At 48.9% G+C, this 16800-nt stretch overlaps 2 protein-coding genes across 2 annotated transcripts; both read right to left on the reverse strand.

The window, feature by feature from the left end:
- Positions 1–1380: 1380 nt before the first annotated feature.
- Positions 1381–8304, reverse strand: LOC137785827 (AN1-type zinc finger protein 3-like). The gene is made up of 6 exons (XM_068577347.1): positions 7775–8304; positions 4977–5017; positions 3194–3427; positions 2879–2944; positions 2610–2795; positions 1381–1802 (listed from the first exon to the last, which is right to left on the reverse strand). Exons 1-6 carry the CDS (start codon positions 7840–7842, stop codon positions 1648–1650), a joined length of 750 nt encoding a protein of 249 aa, XP_068433448.1. The 5' UTR covers positions 7843–8304; the 3' UTR covers positions 1381–1647.
- A 2648-nt stretch (positions 8305–10952) lies between these two features.
- btbd9 (BTB (POZ) domain containing 9) lies at positions 10953–16580 on the reverse strand. The gene is made up of 11 exons (XM_068577517.1): positions 16441–16580; positions 15671–15879; positions 14865–15228; positions 14153–14420; positions 13839–14058; positions 13104–13223; positions 12883–12992; positions 12586–12775; positions 12047–12154; positions 11616–11694; positions 10953–11258 (listed from the first exon to the last, which is right to left on the reverse strand). Exons 2-11 carry the CDS (start codon positions 15853–15855, stop codon positions 11064–11066), a joined length of 1839 nt encoding a protein of 612 aa, XP_068433618.1. The 5' UTR covers positions 15856–15879; positions 16441–16580; the 3' UTR covers positions 10953–11063.
- Positions 16581–16800: the final 220 nt, after the last annotated feature.

Genomic DNA, 16800 nt, shown 5'->3' on the forward strand with positions numbered 1-16800 from the left:
GTGCAGCCGCCACAGGGGCCCAGGGGGGTTCCCTGTGGGACGCCGCAGAGCCTGAAGTCCACGTCTGATCTCTCACCTGAATAAGGTTCAAGAAAAACATCAAAACTGAACTAAATCTCCAAGTTGAACTGAGTCTTTTGGTCTTAAAATAAAAAACTGAACGCATTTCCTCTTTGTGCTGTGCATCAATATGACATCACCGATTCAAAATGTGGGGCAAAAAAAAATAAAAAAGCACCATCTCCGATTGATTTAGTGAGAGCTCACGAGCAGAAAAGACGCAAATCAACGCAAGAAAAGGAAATTATAACATTTCAAAGAATTATTTTTCCCTCCAATCTGAAAATTAAGTGACACCTAATCCTACCCACACAACAGTAAATAAGAAATAAATTATAGAACAATTTAAAGGGGTAGTACGTCATTCCCCCTCCCGACTGGTGGTTTGCGTTTTTTTTATTCTAAATGAACACGTGGCGTTTTTTTTTGGGTGGCGAAGGACTCGTCGTTTGAACCGGAGGAAAACTAAAATCCCGTGGCGTTCGTTCCCTCGCCATGAAAACAAACAACGGCACTACTCAGTGAATTGAAAAGAGGAGGGAGGGGGGGGGGGGGGGGTCTGCTACACAGAGGATTCATCCGAGGGGGTTTCTTGTCCATCAGTGTGTGTTTCCATTGTGTGTTTTGTCAACAGTCCATGTGAGCAGAGGCAGGGATCGGCTGTATTGTCCTCCGTGGTCGAGCGGTAGAAACGGAGCTGGAAACGACAAAAAAAAAAAAAGTCGCCCACGAGAGCGTCCTCGGAAAAAGCCTCAACGCACACACACACACACACACACACACACACTGCTGCTGGTACCGAGCGCGGCAACGCACGGTCAGGTGTGCTGCTCGCGGTCCTACATGTAGGTGGAAGAAAAACGTCGAATACAAGAGGAGGAGGAGGAGGAGGAGGAGGAAGAGGGCGGGGTTACAGGTTTGATACTCCAACCCCTTCATGACGACCTGAGGAGCGGTCGTGGGGTAGAGCCGCGACCGAGAGAGAGAGAGAGAGAGAGAGAGAGAGAGAGAGAGAGAGAGAGAGAGAGAGAGAGAGAGAGAGAGAGAGAGAGAGAGAGAGAGAGAGAGAGAGAGAGAGAGACTAAATACAAGCGGATCAGTTCAGCCAAACGCTTCTGTTCATTTTCCATGAATGAGAAAAAAAAACAAAGGAGGAAGAGGAGGAGGAAGAGATCCTGGAGATAGACGCGTGCATAATGTACAACTAACTGGATGAGTCTCTTCCTCTGTGGTGGTGGGAGGGGTTAAGGCTGTGTGTGTGTGTGTGTGTGTGTGTGTGTGTGTGTGTGTGTGTGTGTGTGTGTGTGTGTGTGTGTGTGTGTGAGAGACGTGCCCCCCCGCCCCCCATTCCCCACGCCCACCCGTCCAAAACAGACGCACAAAGTCGAGGACATCAGCCGGGCGTCGTCCAGCTCAGATCCGGAATTGTCGGATGTTACAACCGTGTTCCCTCCTCCTCTTCTGCTTCTTCTTCTTCTTCCTTTCCTCCCGTCACACCATTTGTCCTTCCTCCTCCTCCTCCTCATCCTCCCTCGTCCTCCCTGTCCTCGTCGTCTCCAGCCGGACGTCCGGTCCCGGCGTGGCCGATCAGGAGCACTCCTCCCCGATGCGCTGGCACGAGCGGCCCACCTTGCGGTCCAGCTTCACCATCTTGAGGACGGCCTCCTCGCGGCCGCGGCCCAGATGGTCGAACAGGCAGTCGTGCTGCTCGGGGAGACGGTGGAGCATGCAGAACACGTAGCCTGGGAGGAAAAAACACAACGGTCAAAGGAGGAAGTGACGGAGTCTAATGAACGTTTCTCTCTTAACTTTTTGGTCCCGCCCAGAACTTTATTAATATCATACAGACATGAAATAAAGAGATGCAGGAACGAGTCAGCACTTATGTTCCTTAGTCTTAAAATCCTCTGTGTGGGGGTTTTCTGTTTCCTCGAATGTGTTTCAAAGGCGGTCGCTAACAAGCGCTAAATAATAAAGTAGAAAAGTAAGTATGTTTTTTCATATGGATGAACACATCGCCGACGCTCAAAATGATAGTTTCACCGTTAAAGTCGGGTTACCAGCCGCTACTACTGTCAGTGGATGTCCCCCGCTAGCTCACCTGCTAGCTCACCTGCTAGCTCACCCATTAGCTTTAGGTAGCGGGACCAGTCGCGACTCGACGCCCGACTCGGGCAGCGGGGACGCAGGCAGTAGCAGCAGCAGCAGCAACAGCTAGCGGGGAGCTAGCAGCAGCAGCTAGCGGGGAGCTAGCAGCAGCATTAGCTTGCCACAGTGGGGAGCTAACGGGAATACCCACCGAAGGTAGGAGCAGCTCGTAATCCGACTCCTACGCTACCAATAGATCACATTATTGTGTATTTATTGAACAGCGTCTAAAAGATTGAGACTAAATGGAAATCTCCTGCTTTTATTTCATCTCGTTATTTTTCGGACGAAGTAAAACGAGTATCTGAAAAGAGAGGGAACAGGAACAGAAACCCGCTTCAGGGCGGCTTGCGTCGTCTCTCGGGTCGCCCCGGTTTCCCGGCGGCCATGTTGGTACTGACCACAGCGGCAGGAGCCCAGTTCCTGCTGCACCAGCTCCAGTTTGGTTTGGCAGCGAAAGCAGCGCCGGCGGTTCTTCTGCTTGGGCGTCCCGCGGGCCTCTTCCTCCTCTTCCTCCTCGCCGCCGCCCTCCTTCTCGTCCGCCCGCGGCCGTTTCTCCGGCGTCGCCTCGCTGTCCGAGCCCGACGCTGCAAACAAACAACACGGGTTAAAAAAGGGGGCGGGGTCAGGCGGCGCCACCTGCTGGAGGAGGTAAGGGGGAGGACTGTACCTGACTCTCGAGGACGTTTTGTGGGTGTGCAGAGCGTGCCCTGCGCTGTGTCTGTGGACGACGAGCCTGCAGACGCAACACAGAGACGCGTGAGGAAAAACAGACTCTAAAGACCGAACAGCGGCCATTTTTATTGTGTGCATGGAGAGAAAATGAGTGTTGCATTCACTTAAAATGGTGACTTTATAAGATGCACATATGAAACTTGAGGAACTTGAGTCCTCGGCTGTCTACTGACGGATCTCTGAAGTCTGGAGAAACTCTTTGGAGATCAGTTTTCCTTCATCAAGAAAGTTAAGAGTCGTCCCGTCTTACCGTCCCTCGTGCTGGGGAACGTAGGCGAGGGCTCTTCGGTCGGCGGCTGCTGCTGTTCGGCGCCAGAGGGCGGCGACGACGAAGACGACAAAGACGACGAAGGCGACGACAGCAACAACGGGGATTGGCTACTGCTGCTCGTCTCGCTGCTGAAGACAGACGATTGGCCGCCGCTCCCGGTGCTCTGGAGCGGCTCGGAGGAGCAGTCCTCCCCCGGCTGCTTCTTCTGGATGTCTGAGGACGGAGACGGAGGTCAGGACGGGTCAATCTGGACCGATTTATGGACGCAATGACGAGTTATACGGACACAAGAGAGCAGGAAATGCAGACCGAGGGAGACCGACACTGTTGATATCTTTACATTTATGTACAAATACATCATTTGCACCTAAAGCGCTGCCTTCAGAGAGCAGGTCTTCAGAGCAGAGGCAGATCCACGTGTCAGAGGGTTTCTGCTCTCGTCTCTTTGTTTCCTTTCTCGGTGGAGGATTAGGAGTCCGCATTAAAACACATGCGGCCGCCTCGTGCCGTTCACAACACAACAACAAAAAGAAAAGGGGGACATGTTGGTTCGGGTGTCCGATGCCCTCTGGATAACAACTAGCCATTCAGACTTCCCTCGTGCTCAGAGCAAACATCTCAGTTTCAGGCCAGTAATGAAAACATAGTTAGGAATATTATATTCAGACATCAGCGAGTAAATCCCCTTTAAATCCTCCAGGCCGGTGCTTTGGGGCAGAGTTTCAGGCAGACGGTGAATGAAGGGATGAAGCTGACAGATAGAGAGATAGTTTAAATAAAACCATGTTAACAAGTGGAAACCAGCGTCCAGCTGACGAGGAGCTGCTTTAAAACGGATGAATCGTCCTCAGATAACAGGAAAGTTAAAAAAAAGAAAGTTAGAGTCTCTCTCTCTCTCTAATAAAACTCTCTCAGTCAAAACTGAGACGTTTCCCAGCATGCTCTCTGCTTTCAGTCTCTCTGAGCCGAACAGAACCACGGGTTTGGGTCGTGGTCACCTTGGAGACGCACATTTCTTCCCTCGCCGCCGGCGTGCCGCTAAACTCAGCCGGTATCGACCCGCCGGGACGCCGTCTGCTCCGCTGCCTCCGGGGAGGACGAGGAGGGAGGAGGTCAGCGTCTCCTCTCAGCGTCTCCTCTCAGCGTCTCCTCTCAGCGTCTCCTCTCAGCGTCTCCTCCCGCACCACTAACCCACTTCTGCTTCTAGTCTATTCTGAGCGCCGCCACCGCCGCCGCCGCCGGGGATGCCGGACTCGGAGCCGCGGCCCTTCGCTGTCTGGCTCGCTCGTCGGTTTCCATGGCCACCGACAGCCAATCAACCCGCCATCCAAAAAAAAAGAAAAGTAAACCCAGACTGGAGGAGTCTCTGAGAAAACTTGACTCTTTCAGACATCATTTTTCTTTCGGCCGGTGGAACAAAACTTCTGTCCACGGATTCAAACGACCTGAAGAGTCTTTCCTTTAAAGTGAGACTTTCACTTCCTGGAATGACTTCTAAGCAAAGTTAGTTAGCGTTCCTAGCTTAAATCAGCCCACAAGTCACAGCGCTATGACTTGTGGGTAATTTGCATCTGACGGTGATTTAAAGAAGGCTGGGATTGGACCGGCGTCTCTTTCCTTCTTTGTGTTCGTGTTACAGCCCTTAATTGCTGCTTCACCTCAAACACTACGAACACTTCTACGACAACGACAGAGAGAGAGCTTCTCTCCGATCGGAGTCATTTAAAGATGGCGGACACGGAGAGGAGAGGAGGGAACTTACCAGTGAAACATTTGGAGCAGAGGTTCATGGTGTCGCTGGACCTGAAGAGAGAGGAGAGAGAATGAAAGTCAACCACCTCCTCAGACGCCCGGCGGCTTTCCTTCCTTTCGGGACACAAACCTTAGAGTTTGTCATCAGAAGACGATATTGCTGCAAAGCAGACGACCAAAGAAGAACACAAAGAGAGACGCTGGTACACAAATGATTCACTCAACAGATCAAATAACTGGCTTTCTTTCACGGCCTCTGTAACAAACTTCAGCCGCTTTCGACCAAATCATCCTTCATAACTGCGTCTAATGTTTCATCTCAGTTGTTCTTTTGGCCATTCAAGGCCATTGGGCGAGTCCATTCATGACGGGGCGTCTCAAGAGGACGGGGACGCTGTAAAAACAATCGCAAGCCCACGGCCGTGATGAATCACATGACGTTACTGTGGCGTTGTCACTGATTAATTTCCCACACGACGAGCTGCACGCAAAGCAGAGAGACGGACAGGAATCAAGGCCGAGTGCCATCGCGTACGGGGCGAGGACTACCGGCTCTTTCTGCGGAGCAAAAAAAGACAAGATAAAGCGTTATCTGCACCCTCGCACGAGGCACCCTGCAGCGAGGGTGTTGCAGCGGCTGTACACAACACCACATATATGTGTCGTGTGTATCTAAAAAACACAATGCATGCGAATGAAATTGATACGCCTGAACTCAGGCCGACACGGTGGAGGGTGACGGAGACGACAGGAAGTACAGCTCGGTCTGGCGCTAGCCGGGTTCGGGGTCGACCGAGACCCAAAGAGCCGGAGCCCAAACGGGTCCCAAAGTGGCCGCCGTACCCGCGAAGGCTTGGCTACGCTGCACGCTAACGGCTGCCCTGCAATGGCCTGTCAGTCACGGCTGCACAGAGAGCCCGCCTACTTTAGAGAATGTTCACCATTAAATGGATAATTGTCATTTCATCTAGTAATTCCTAGTAATCAAATTTGTTTGACTTTTACGCAAACGACGTCAAGAACAAAAGTAAAAAAGGTGAACACTGGAAGACCTGGTGGGGTGAAGCAAGTCCAACATGCTGAGGCACTTTAAACACAACGTGTACATCAGATAGCCCCGTGTGTGTGTGTGTGTGTGTGTGTGTGTGTGTGTGTGTGTGTGTGTGTGTGTGTGTGTGTGTGTGTGTGAACACAAACACTGAAAGCAGGCCGTTAACCTTGAACCCTGGAAACGTGTTGAGTCGAGGCTGCCAGTGTTTTCTATATTCCACACAGTCGCCGATGAAGGTAGCAGCTCCAATAACAGCACGGGCCAAGAAGTAGACGCTTTTCTCCCGATAGGAAACTCAAACTGGTTTTCGAGGCTTCTCGGGTCGACGTTCCGATCAGCCGATTAACACATCTTCATCTGAAGAAGAGGAGGAAACTAGGCGGTCAAACCACGCGATGAAGACTTGGCCTGGACTCGAACCACCGGTGACCACTTTGAGCACGTTCGCGTCCCATCTGGTCTTAATATAGTTTTTTTTGGAGGGGGGAAACCAAGAATAATAGTTTTATCTTAGTGCAAACTTTGTCACAGGAGTGAACGCTAAGAATAACTCAGATCCCACCGTGGAGTAAGAACACACACACACACACACACACACACACACACACACACACACACACACACACATACACACACAGTCTTCATAATGTATGAAGAGCCAAAAGAGAATTTAATCCTTCAAAAAATGCTGAGTGTCTCCCTGAGAGGCCTTGAGCTTCGGGGACATGTGTGAAGAGGCTGCAGGCCCGGGCCAGGTGTTGGTCTGAGCTGGGCCGTAAAACACACACACACACACACACTTGTGTCACCTGACATTGACAGGTGGGCTACTGGTCCCAGTGTGCTTACTGGGCACCACAAAATGAAGGCAACTGGGGGTGATGGGGCTGGAGGGGAGGGAGCCAGTTACCAAATGACAAGTCATATGACAGCGTTGTGTAAAGATAACAGGAGGGTTGAGGGTGGTATTGTCTACCTGGTTGTATTTGACACCCTAAAAAAGCCTAAATATTAGCGCACAGGGGGTTTAAAGGGTCTCTGGTGGTTAGTAATGAAATAGCAGTCATGTTATAGTAGTACAGCTTTTTTTAAGCTAGCAGGTTTGATGAAATACAACAAAATAAAGAGGTTAGTGTGGAGTCATGTCTCTTCTGTGGCAACACAGGAGACAGTGAATCACATCCGGTATGCAACACACATCCACCACTGACAAGAGCCAATGTTACAACAAAAAAAGGGTGTGAAGTAACTCAATAAAACTGGTTCACAAACGCTGCTCGGGTTTAACCAAAGTCACGTGTTTAGTCGTGTTAAACGGTGCTTTTCCTCGAGGGGATTCAAGAACACGGGAGGGTGTTTAAATAAAGACATTTAGAAGAAGAAGAAGAGAAAAAAAGGGGAACCTGCTAGCTAATAAATCATTTTCTCTCTCGGGTACGTCACCTCCTGGTTGTACAAACTGGCTTCAACACACGATGTAGCCCGGTTTTAAAGACGATAACCCGGGTTCGCCACGACGAGAGAGGGTTTATAAACGTGGGAATGGTGGAAATTTAGCCGTTTTATTCAAGCAAAGCAGGTTTATTTAGTCGGTTGACTTCCCAACCCCCCACCCTGCTCCTCTCGGCCTGCTCCAACAGAACAACAACAATGGGTTTGGACTAGTTCAACCCGCTGGGCATTTTTCATCCGGATTTGCCTTTTCAGTTGGAGACATAAGAGGGTTTAACGTAGTTTATATTAGGTTTAACTCTTACCCCCAAAACCCACAGGGACAGCGGGGAGGTAGACTCGGAGCTTTGCTTCGTTCGCTGGTGTCTCCCATGACTTCCGACGAGAGAAGAAGAAGAAGAAAAAAAAAAAAAAAAAAAAAAGCTCCGATGTGGAAGTACGCGAGGCCGGGGATGAGTCCGAGGCCTAGTCGTTCAGTGAAGGAGGAGGAGGAAAGGAAAGGAGAAAAAAAAAATAATCCCAACAGTCAAGTTAAACAAAACCAAAAAAAAATAGCCGTCCTTTTCCCCCCCCCCTTCTTCTTTTAAAGTCCACAAGTCGGTGAAAAATAAAAAGGTGGCGAACTCGGCCCCTCTCGGCCGCAACACAACCATCCGTTAAGTCAAACAAAACGGCTCAGTTTGAACCGGAGTCATTGAACGACACACGGAGCGATCAGCTGGACGAACGGACGTTACGACCGACGAGCAAAAAGAGATAACGGGGGAGGGGGGTGTCTCGGTGTCGCGACGCGGGGAAAAGATCAGAAAAACCCCGCCTGCCGTCCACCGATGTGGATAAAATACATTTATAGAGGTGTTGAGTGAGCGTGAGGGTGCGTGAAAATAAAAATAAAATACATTAAGCGGAGCCGTGCCCTGTTTCCGGTTGGCGGCCACCCCTCTTCACACGTCGCTGGTGCGAAGTGCGCTGAGCCGGAAACGCGTCCATCAAAAAAAACAGAAATGTCAATATTGCCCAACGAAATAAAGACACAACAGAGGCACCGAAGTGACACGTTAAAGTCAACATTAAGCGAGTAAAAGGCAATATTGATGGAAGAATACACGTTTTGTGTCAAAAAAAAAAAAAAAGATATGTGCGATGTTTAGCTCGCTTTCATCACTTCCTGATTTACAGTGAAGACAACTCTCTTCATACATTTTAAATTAAAATGGGATTGCATCAGTAGCAGATATTTAATAGATATGTTTGTGCTTAGTTGAAACTTCTTGAGAGGTGGGTTTTTATTAAATGCTGATCTCTACGTTGTTATTTCCACAATATCTGTGCATAATGCATTCATGAATGTGCTTGTGGTCGTTCAAGTTTGATTAAAACACCATGAAGGTATGCTCCTAAGCAGAGTAACCAGCTGATATGACTGCATGAGAGAGTTGCCTCTTTAAACACTACATGCATCTGGCTTTTTAAGATGTCAAAGGCCAAGAGTGGCTTATTTTGTCAGTCGGCTTATTGGTGCTGGAAAAGAAGAATATGATGCTTTTATTTGAGTTGTTCTAAGATCTGCCTGCTACAGCTGGAAACCCCCAAAAGTCACTAGAACAGTTGACAATCAGAATATGTGCCATGTGAGCTCTACTTAAAAATGAAATGATCAAACTGGGCTCCGCTACAGGACGGAGTCTCAAGGCTTTTTTTTTTAAAATATCTATATTGTGCTTTAAATTGAGGATACAGGTATTACCAAACAAATAACAAATTACCTCTAGCGCCTCACTCAGATGCGTCTCCCGCAGGTATCAACATGATTAACAGTAACGTGTGTGTGATCAGTGATTAGATCTGAGAAGACTCACAAAAACTGAATAAAGTCCACATAATGATCAGTTCACCAGTTTAAAAACCGCTGTTCTCACAGTGTGGGACAAGACAAAGTTCATCATTTATAGAGACACAAGACAGAAAAAAATACAATTTGAACTCCAAAAAAGTCAACTTTTTTTGTTTAGATGTGTCATGACAGTAAAACAGCTCGTCAGGCAGCATTTACACATCAACATCTTCTAAAGAGCTGCCGGGAGGCGTCAGCGCCTGGAGAACCCTGGATCCACGTCGACGGATCAAACCGTCTATAACAGAAGCTCTCGGGACTCGAACCGTCGAGAGAGCACGGCGTCGAGCGCTACCATCAATGTCAGTTTCCATATTCACATTTTTGACAGGCATGATTTGAACAAGAGGCAGTGAAATATATATATATATATATATATAAAGTAAAACTATACGCATACTAAAAAGTCCGATGGGTCGGGGAGTGTCACCTGAACAAAGTTATCTGGTTGCTTATTACGGAAGACTTTATCTAACTTCAGCACCTACAGGTGCTCTTCTAAAAAAATAAAATAAAAATGTGCAGAGATGATTCATGGGAACCGCAGCGGGTAGTTCAGGGTATTAAAAACAGCAAATACAAATAGTTTGTTTTGTTTTCAAAAGACAACTCAAAAGTGCAACATCAGGACACAAATGAAAACGAACAGGAAGGATTCTTTTTAAAAAAAAACTCAAATAAAATAATGGATCCAGGAGTAAAGATGAGATTAAATTAAATGGGACATATGAAACAGAACGTTACATAATCCAGCTCTCTGTGATGAAACCTGTATTTCCGCGTACTGGAAGTTAAATAAAGTGCCGTTGGCACCGTCTGCCCTTCGGCTCTTGTGCAGCAGCAGTTTGGTCCGAGTGAGCTCGTCTCCCAAAGATGAATTCTTTAGCACCAAAATCATTTGTGCTGACTCAACACTTAACTTAGAGACGAGCGTTTGTGTGTTTCTATCAAAAACACCAGATTCAGAACTCGCTCCTTTAGGTTTTTCTGGACTTCATATGCAAACGTGTGAACTGGATGACGTGCACGTTGCAGTCGGACGCCGCCGGAGCGCGTGGAGCTCCGCAGCTTTGGCAATTAAACAATTTTATAATGTTCAAACTTTTGAAAAATAGTCCCCTCGACCCGACTCTGGGCTTTAGCGTGATGGTGGCATGAGAAACGGAGTGAGCCGCTCTGGGACACTTTCTTAAAAAAATAGCTTGTTTCAGGATTTAAAAAAAAAAAAAAAAAAAAAAAAATCTCTCTTTTTGGGGGATATAAACTGGTAAAATTCTAAATACCTCCACACACACTTACACACAGGTGTCACTGCTCTTTGGTGGGGCAGTGTAACCACACTGCAGTGTCTTAGGAGGAGTAACGATTCCACTTTGATGATTTTTGAAGGGAGAAGAAAGACTGAGAGTCTCAGTAGCTTAAGAAGAAGAAGAAGAAGAAGAAGAAGAAGAAGAAGAAGAAGCTTCATAAAACCGTCTGAGCTGTTGGCTGCAACGCCAAACCCTCCTCTTCAGGACCGGCCACACACGTCTGTAATGTCTCTAATGTTGCGCTTCTGATGGGAAAGACCACGTGGCAGTGAGGGGGCGGGGGGGGGGGGGGGGGAGGCTGTGACGATGACACTCTGATGACGAAGGCTGTGCAAAATGGCATTCTGAGGTCTCTCCTCCCGCTGCCGCCTTCTGGTGAGAACGGAGCGCTCAGTGGTGGGACAGCGAGGAGGACGAGGAGGACGGGGGCGAGGGCTGGAAGGGGAGCAGGATGTGGGAGCGCGGGGGCCGCTGGGACGGCCCCCCGGAACCAGAGGGGGGCGGGAAGGGGTCCGGGCCAGGGCTGCCCTCCGTCACCTCCATCTCCAGCTGGGCGGGGCACTCGAAGTGAACGCAGTGGAACACCTGGAGGAGAGAGAGAGGGATTAGAGGGAGAGACGGGCGGGAGGAATGGCCGCCGGAGGCAGCAAACTACGAAAGGACAAAATTGCGAGATTAAACTACATTTCCATAACTTTAAAACCTGTATGTATGTAAATATATTTTGAACCTCTTTCTTTGAAATAATGAATCTGTGTTTTAAACTAAATGAACACATGAAGATAACACATTTACTACACTGTTTAAGGACTATTCCAGGTTTGGAAATAAATATTTTAACATTCAATGATTCTTCCAGGTTTTCATGAGCTTAAGAACCCTAAAATGTGAGATTTTAATATTTCCCGTTTCATGGGCACGAGGCCGGCTGTGCGTCCTCACTTCGTTGGCGGTGTTGTGAGTCCCAACGATGCGGATGAAGGAGGCCGGCTGCTTCTCGAACTGCAACGTCTGCCACGAGCTGTGAGTGAGAGTGAGAGTGAGAGAGAGAGTGAGAGAGAGAGAGAGAGAGAGAGAGAGAGAGAGAGAGAGAGAGAGAGAGAGAGAGAGAGAGAGAGAGAGAGATCTCGATGAGATAATGACTCATTTGCATATTTCAACATGACATTTTTAACACAAGAAGGGCCTTAATGTCATTGAGGGACTGGGGAAGCTCGGTGGAGACGTCTACAATCTGCTGGCTTGAGGCCGTTTGACTTTACAACCGGAGGATCTCCTGCTCCTGATAACATCTGGTGCTCAACATGTGGCGCCGTGTCCTTTAAAACAGGAGCCGGCTGCGTCAGAGACGCCGTGACGGAGCGGAGCCTCACCGACACGCCTGCCTGGTGCGGTCGATGACTCTGGTCCACTGCTGCTGGTTGGTGGAGAGCTCCACGTAGTAGCTGTAGGAGCGCTCGTCACAGTCCCACAGCAGCAGCCTGAGGAGGAAGAGGAGGAGGAGCGTTGAAGTTGAATACATATCACAGTCCCATGTGTCAAGAGTTCATTCATATTTGTTCAAAAAACATTTTCACGTAAAAAAATAAATAAACGGTCTTTTCTCTCTTTGTAAACGACTGAAACACTGCAGCAGATTTCTTTTGAGGAAACTCTGCATCACTACTTGTACCCTTACTACTACCAGTACCTTTAATACCAGTACCTTTACCACCACTACTACATCAGACTCACAGCACCACACTTCTAGAATCATTCTTTTAAGTCTCATAATTGTGATAATGAGTGACGGTCGCTCGGGTTCAACTCCTTCTCTTCTAAACTTCAGCGATGTAGAAGTTCATGAGCCAGCTGGAGGGATGAAGAGCTCCAGAGGCGGCGTTGTACTCGTCATCGTTCAGCAGCGCTCTACCTCAGGGAGCCGATGGCGTAGGGCTGAGCCAGCTGGATGACGATGGCGCCGGAGCCCAGCTGGTGGCAGGTGTAGCCCGAGTCCCAGTCGTAGTTGCGCGTGTCGCCGTTGAGCAAGGCGTTCCGGCAGCGGCTCACGCCCTCGATGACGCTGGCACACTGCGCGATGGTGGCCACGTTCTCCCTGGGCACTGCGGAGCAGAGCGACACACACACACACACACACACATCAGACACGACAAGCGAACAGAGCGACGCGAGCATGAACGATTGAGACGACGCTGTGAGGTGGACTTACCCAGAAGGCCGTTCTCCAGGGTGAATGAGCGGAGGGTGAACATGCACTCGAACGCCACCAGGTGGAACACCTTGTTGACCGTGTTGTGCGTTCCCACGATGCGAACGTACCTGAGACACAGGAAGAGAAACAGCGTGACCATCGCGTCAGACCGCTCCACATGGAGCTCCACGTGTAGTTTTGTTGTTCACCAAAGGCCCGCACGGCTCCGCTGGGCTCACCTGCAGACTCGCGGCGGGAAGTAAAGATCCTGCCAAGAGCGGCAGAGGTACTTTGAGTGGTCGGCGACGCGCACCCAGTCCAGCTCGTCCATGGACACCTCGATGTAGTAGGAGTAGGACCTGGAAACGATCAAGGGCGGCCATTTTGAAAAAGGTTATTCAAAAAACAGGCCCCAACAAAAACAGTGTTAAAATGACATGAGAGCACGTCCGCGACACCAACAGTGTACTTTAAACTACATCTCCATGACTTTAAATTACATTTCCATGACTAAAGAGGTTTCTGTCAGCAACCCCTTTCGTCATTTTGCAATAACATGAAAAAAAATTAATTAAAAAACAATTGAGATGAACCCTTCTCTCGCCTCGCTAACAGTGAAACCAGATAGAAGATGCGCTCATATAGTCAAAATCACAAAAATCTGATTCTCACGACAAGTTAATCTAGGCCAAAAGAACATGCATTAAATATATCACCAAAATTGAAAAAAAAATAAATTATCAGTTACTCATTTTTTACATTGTTAAGTCCCGCCTCTTTTCGAGTAAATAAATTACAATCAAACATAGCGAGGTGAAGATAATCCAAACTGTTGTGATGTAAAAATGGCACCAATTGTTCACAACATGCATTTATTAACATGGCGTCATCGTTAAATATTGATCCTGGTATATTGCATACTGTATGTGTGCAGGTGAAACCCAGCTACTTTAGTTAGTTTAGTGACGTCTCACCGGCTGTCCCTGTCCCACAGCAGCAGGCGGACGTGGTTGATGATGGACGACTGGCCTAGCTTGACCTGGATGCCGGCGCGGCCGTCGTCCTCGATGGGGTGGCGGGAGAAGCCGTGGTCCAGGTCGTAGTTCTGCGTGTCTCCGTCCAGCAGCGCCGACTTCAGCTCCCCCTTCACCACCTGGGCGCCGTGCTTCATGGTGGCGATGTTCTCCTCTGGGACTGAAACCCGACAGCCAAGAAGAAGATAATGCATCAGAAAAGAAACACACACATTTTGCTGCGTAGTGTGCAACGTGGCGGCGGCGGCGCTCACTCAGCATGCCGCGGTAGTTGAGGTCCATGTTGCGGCTCTCGGAGCGCGTCTTGATGGCGTCCAGCAGGTCGTCCGGGCTGAGCAGGCCGGACGGCCGCACCACGTTCAGCATCTCCGTCAGCGTCATGAGCGGCAGCCGCACCGCCGACATCACCTCGAGGGTGTCGGCCCCATCCTCGCGCTGCCGGCACCAGCGGCTGAGCGCCTGGAAGATCTCCTTCTCGCTGGCGGCAAACGAGTCGCGCTTCACCACCGTTAGCAGCGCAGTCTGTTTTAGGGTTTTTGAGAAGTCAAAATATACCAAACACGTAGTCATTACAGCTTCTTAGTTTGGCAAAGGTCATACACATTGTGACCGATGGGTTTACATGACTTCAAACCACATTTTCATGACCTTTGACCCAATTTCAATGACCTTTAATCCAATTTCAAGCACCTTTAACCCAATTGCTATGACTTTTAATGCAAAAAAACACATTTAATTATTTCAAACTCATGGTAAATAAACACCATGAACACATTCACATGACTTCTACTACACTTTTGTAAACCTCCATGGCGTCTCCAGGTTTTCCATGAACCGTATGAACCCTGCTTTGAGTAGTCGCTTGTTTTCCTGCTTTACATATCCTTGTGAATTAAACCATACATGTCACAATGTGTGGAGAAATCAAATGCCTTCTGAATGCTCATCAACACGACGACCTCTCACCTTGGACAGCATGAGGAAGCCGTCAGAATTCAGCACTTCGGGTGCGTGTCGGTCCATGTAGGCGCAGCAGGCGGCGCTGAGCGCGCCCAGCGAGTACAGGCTGGCCACGTCGAAGACCAGGCAGACGTTGTTGGTGTGCAGGACTGTGCGCAGGAACTCCGAGGTGGAGTCTTCCAGCGGCTGCAGGCCGTAGCGGTGAGCCAGGCCCAGGAAGTCCAGCAGCACCTCCTCCCGGGCGGAGCTGAGGCTGGCCCGGCCCGTGTAGAGGTAGTGTAGCAGCATCGAGAAGGCCTCAGCGCGCGTCTCCTCCAAACGCACCTCCGCCTGGGGCTGGGACTCTTTCATCCCACCGTACAGCAGGGCCCTGAAGGGGCCGCAGGAAACAGGAAGTGTTGATAAGCTTGATGCATTTTCTTAACAAAGTATATCACATTACAAATAACCAAAAGGGGCACGGCATCGCAGTTGTACATACATGTAATATTAAACACTCCTTGTGCACACAAACATATATACTTGTACTGCTGTTGGATACTAAAAAGATGAGTATTGTGTCTTGTGTGTCACTGTGGACGAAAAAATATTAAAAAAATATGCAACAATATGAAAGACTGCATCTTCACCTTCATGTGTGATATAAAATGAATCATACACATGTTTTTAGTGCGAAGTCCCCCAAAAAATATACCGTTTCCTGTTTTTTTCAGGTTTTTAAATCACAAATTAATAATTGTCATCAAACAGGGAATCACGTGACCGCTCCAGCAGAGGAGCGTCCACGCTGATGACGCGCAGGTGAAACCTACCTGAAGTAGTGACATCGGGCTGCCAGGATGACGCGGTGCGCCGGAAACCGCTTCCCCTCCACCACGAAGGTGACGTCACTGTACTCCTCGCCGAGAACGAGCACGCCCAGCTGCTCGGACAGCAGGTGCACGTGGTCGATCTCCGACACGGAGGCGAGTGGCCGCAGAGGGTGGCTGTTACTCATGGCGGACGGTGGCTGGAGTCACATCTAACACCGAGAGGAGGACACATGAAACAGGAGGGGGAGTGGGACCGGGCGAGGTTTACGGCACGCTACATAAGGGTGCCGTAAAAACGTACTGCTGACGTAAACACAGTAGAAAATGAAAGAACTGTATTTTACCGTGTATTTCAGCGAAACAACGCAATGAGGGCGTGTTTACGGCGACTGTCGTCGCGGGCATTTGACACCCAATGTAACGGTTTAACGTGCGACCGTGTTAACCGGTGACTAAAACCAAATTGTGAAAATATTTTTTTTCATACGATGTATACATTTATTATGTATATAAAACGTTTTAACGTCGTGATGAAATCTAAATATTGACAGCTACGTGTTTTCTTCCTATCCCTCTCTCCCCCAGCAGCTGTCTGTAACCACGACAACAACAGACGCGTTCGGTGCTGAAAGTCGCCAGTTAGCACGGTCTCCTGTTACACCGCAACACCGGGACGAGCGTTAGCGAGCGCGAGCTAGCAGCGCCAAACAACGTCAGCGAGCGCGAGCCCGCAGCGCGCCAACGGCTCGTTTCAAACGTTTCAAACTCACCGAGAAGCTCTCTTTCACTCCGCGGTTTGAATAAAGAGGATTTAGGAGAATAAAAGAGTGTTTGTCCCCCGCTGCGCACGAAAAATCCAGCACCGAATTCTACAATCCCTCCGACATCACAGCGACGGAAACCATTTATAGGTTATCGGACGTGAACTTCCGGTTCGTCAAAAAAAGTTTTCAAAATAAAGGTCGCCGAATTACTTCTCGTTTTTTTTTCTTTACTGGTAGTCGGCATCCTTTGAGTGGCTTCACTGCCCCCTGTAGGATATAAAAGCGTCTGGTAATAAATTATCTTATAGTCCAGTTCCTTTAATATATATATATATATATATATATATATATATAGCTATTGTTGGC

Source organism: Clinocottus analis, unplaced genomic scaffold (genome assembly GCF_023055335.1).
Source record: "Clinocottus analis isolate CAN_PGR_092001 unplaced genomic scaffold, fCliAna1.0.p SCAF_15, whole genome shotgun sequence".
In the NCBI taxonomy this organism is placed as follows: Eukaryota; Metazoa; Chordata; class Actinopteri; order Perciformes; family Cottidae; genus Clinocottus; species Clinocottus analis.

Excerpts from the sequence above, each read along its gene's own strand:
- btbd9 (XM_068577517.1), bottom strand. The coding sequence starts at position 15,855 with ATGAGTAACAGCCACCCTCTGCGGCCACTCGCCTCCGTGTCGGAGATC. Across the intron at positions 13,224-13,838 it reads CTGTGGGACAGGGACAGCCG|GTCCTACTCCTACTACATCG; the intron begins GTGAGACGTCAC and ends GATCGTTTCCAG. Across the intron at positions 12,155-12,585 it reads TACGCCATCGGCTCCCTGAG|GCTGCTGCTGTGGGACTGTG; the intron begins GTAGAGCGCTGC and ends CTTCCTCCTCAG.
- LOC137785827 (XM_068577347.1), bottom strand. The coding sequence starts at position 7,842 with ATGGGAGACACCAGCGAACGAAGCAAAGCTCCGAGTCTACCTCCCCGC. Across the intron at positions 3,428-4,976 it reads CTGCTCCAAATGTTTCACTG|ACATCCAGAAGAAGCAGCCG; the intron begins GTAAGTTCCCTC and ends CTCCGTCCTCAG. Across the intron at positions 1,803-2,609 it reads ACTGGGCTCCTGCCGCTGTG|GCTACGTGTTCTGCATGCTC; the intron begins GTCAGTACCAAC and ends TTTTCCTCCCAG.